Raw genomic sequence first — 1,478 nt, 5'->3', positions numbered from 1 at the left:
ATGGGGAGGAAGGCAGCAAATCACACTGCCATGTGTGTTCCTATGCAACAATTTTGCATGTTCTTCACATGTACCCCAAAACCTAAAATGCAATAAAATAAATAAATGGGAAAAAATAAAAATAAAAATAAAAAAAAAAAAAAAAAAAAAAGAAAGTTTATCTCTTAGAAGGGTCACTAAAAAGAATGAGAGTAATTATGAAAACAATTTCTTAAAAATCTATTTTTCTAAATAAATGTATCAATGGAAACTAATGATTTGGTTTATACCTTAAAAGTTGGAACAGAAAGCTGTTCAAACGATGATGAACTTTCTTCACTGGTTGGTGTATCCAGATCAAGGGGACGATGCAATGAGGACTTAGAGGTTCTTTTGTTGGTTGGGTGCTTAACTGACCAATTAATTACCTGAAACTGAGTAAGGTAAGTCTGATAACAATTCATCACGGGTTGTTGCGGAGTAATCTGTTCACTCTCCACTGTTTTCTCACCTTCTACAATATATAGATGCTCTATAACATCATCTTCTCCACCTAATGCAGAAACAAATGAAGCCTGAGAAGGATGTGTTTTGAATGGTAGAGTTCGGGAATCCTGAATGCTTTCTCCATGTCCAGTAAGTGGTCCTTCTACACTGTGATATATAGAACCCCTACTGTAGTCAATTTGCTGGGTTTGCTTTTTCTTCTTTTTTCTACCTGGATAAGTTCCAGGGCCTTCATCACTGCTAATCGGTTCAAACTCCTCAGCAGCAGAAAAGTAGGCTTCACTATCAGCCATTGACATGCTGGAATCCATTGATCGATACTGATGAAATGAATTAGAGTCTGCTGATGGTGTATACGGGAATGAACCAAAACTTCTCCTCTGCTTTGGTGAATCTAGTACATTCTCATCACTTCGAGAGACATCACTACTAAACTGGACTCCAACTGTTACGGGCTGCTTGTCCCCATAGAAAGCAGCAGTAAGACTCTTAGTACTTCCAAGTCGGGTGGAACAGACAGAGGCTTGCCGTTTCAAGGGAGATCTAAGAGGAGATTGACCTACTGACTTATCTTGAGTATTAGGAGACACAGGGCTGTTTCCTGAAGTTTCTGTAGGGATACTAAAACAGAAAGAAAAGCTATTACCATTTTCTATACATCATAAGATTTACTCTAAGCATAAAAAGAAGTACCACTAAAAATCCTTTTAGTAATTTTAATCATGTATTTTACAAATAAAAGAAAATCTAAGCCAGGTAGGCAGATCACAAGGTCAGGAGTTCAAGACCAGCCTGGCCAACATGGCGAAACCCCGTCTCTACTAAAAATACAAAAAATTAGCCAAGCATGGTGGCACATGCCTGTAATCTCAGCTACTCAGGAGGGTGAGGCAGGAGAATTGCTTGAACCTGGGAAGGAGAGGTTGCAGTGAGCTCAGACTGTGCCACTACACTCCAGCCTAGGTGACAGAGCAAGACTCCATCTCAAAAAA

General features: G+C 39.0%; 1 protein-coding gene across 6 annotated transcripts in view; it reads right to left on the bottom strand.

Annotated features, from left to right (window-relative positions):
* Positions 1 to 1,478, bottom strand: part of LOC108297642 (transmembrane protein KIAA1109) — a 147,235-nt gene that overhangs the window by 126,199 nt on the left and 19,558 nt on the right. For all 6 annotated transcript variants that reach the window (XM_017520307.2, XM_037735487.1, XM_037735486.1 and 3 more), the window contains one exon: positions 270 to 1,107. In XM_017520307.2, coding sequence (XP_017375796.1) covers positions 270 to 1,107 — 838 coding nt within the window. The remainder of the gene's footprint in view (positions 1 to 269; positions 1,108 to 1,478) is intronic.

This window comes from Cebus imitator, unplaced genomic scaffold (assembly GCF_001604975.1).
Source record: "Cebus imitator isolate Cc_AM_T3 unplaced genomic scaffold, Cebus_imitator-1.0 Scaffold824, whole genome shotgun sequence".
Lineage (NCBI taxonomy): Eukaryota > Metazoa > Chordata > Mammalia > Primates > Cebidae > Cebus > Cebus imitator.
The sequence above is the reverse complement of the archived record's forward strand: the minus strand, read 5'-3'. Positions and strand labels throughout refer to the sequence as shown.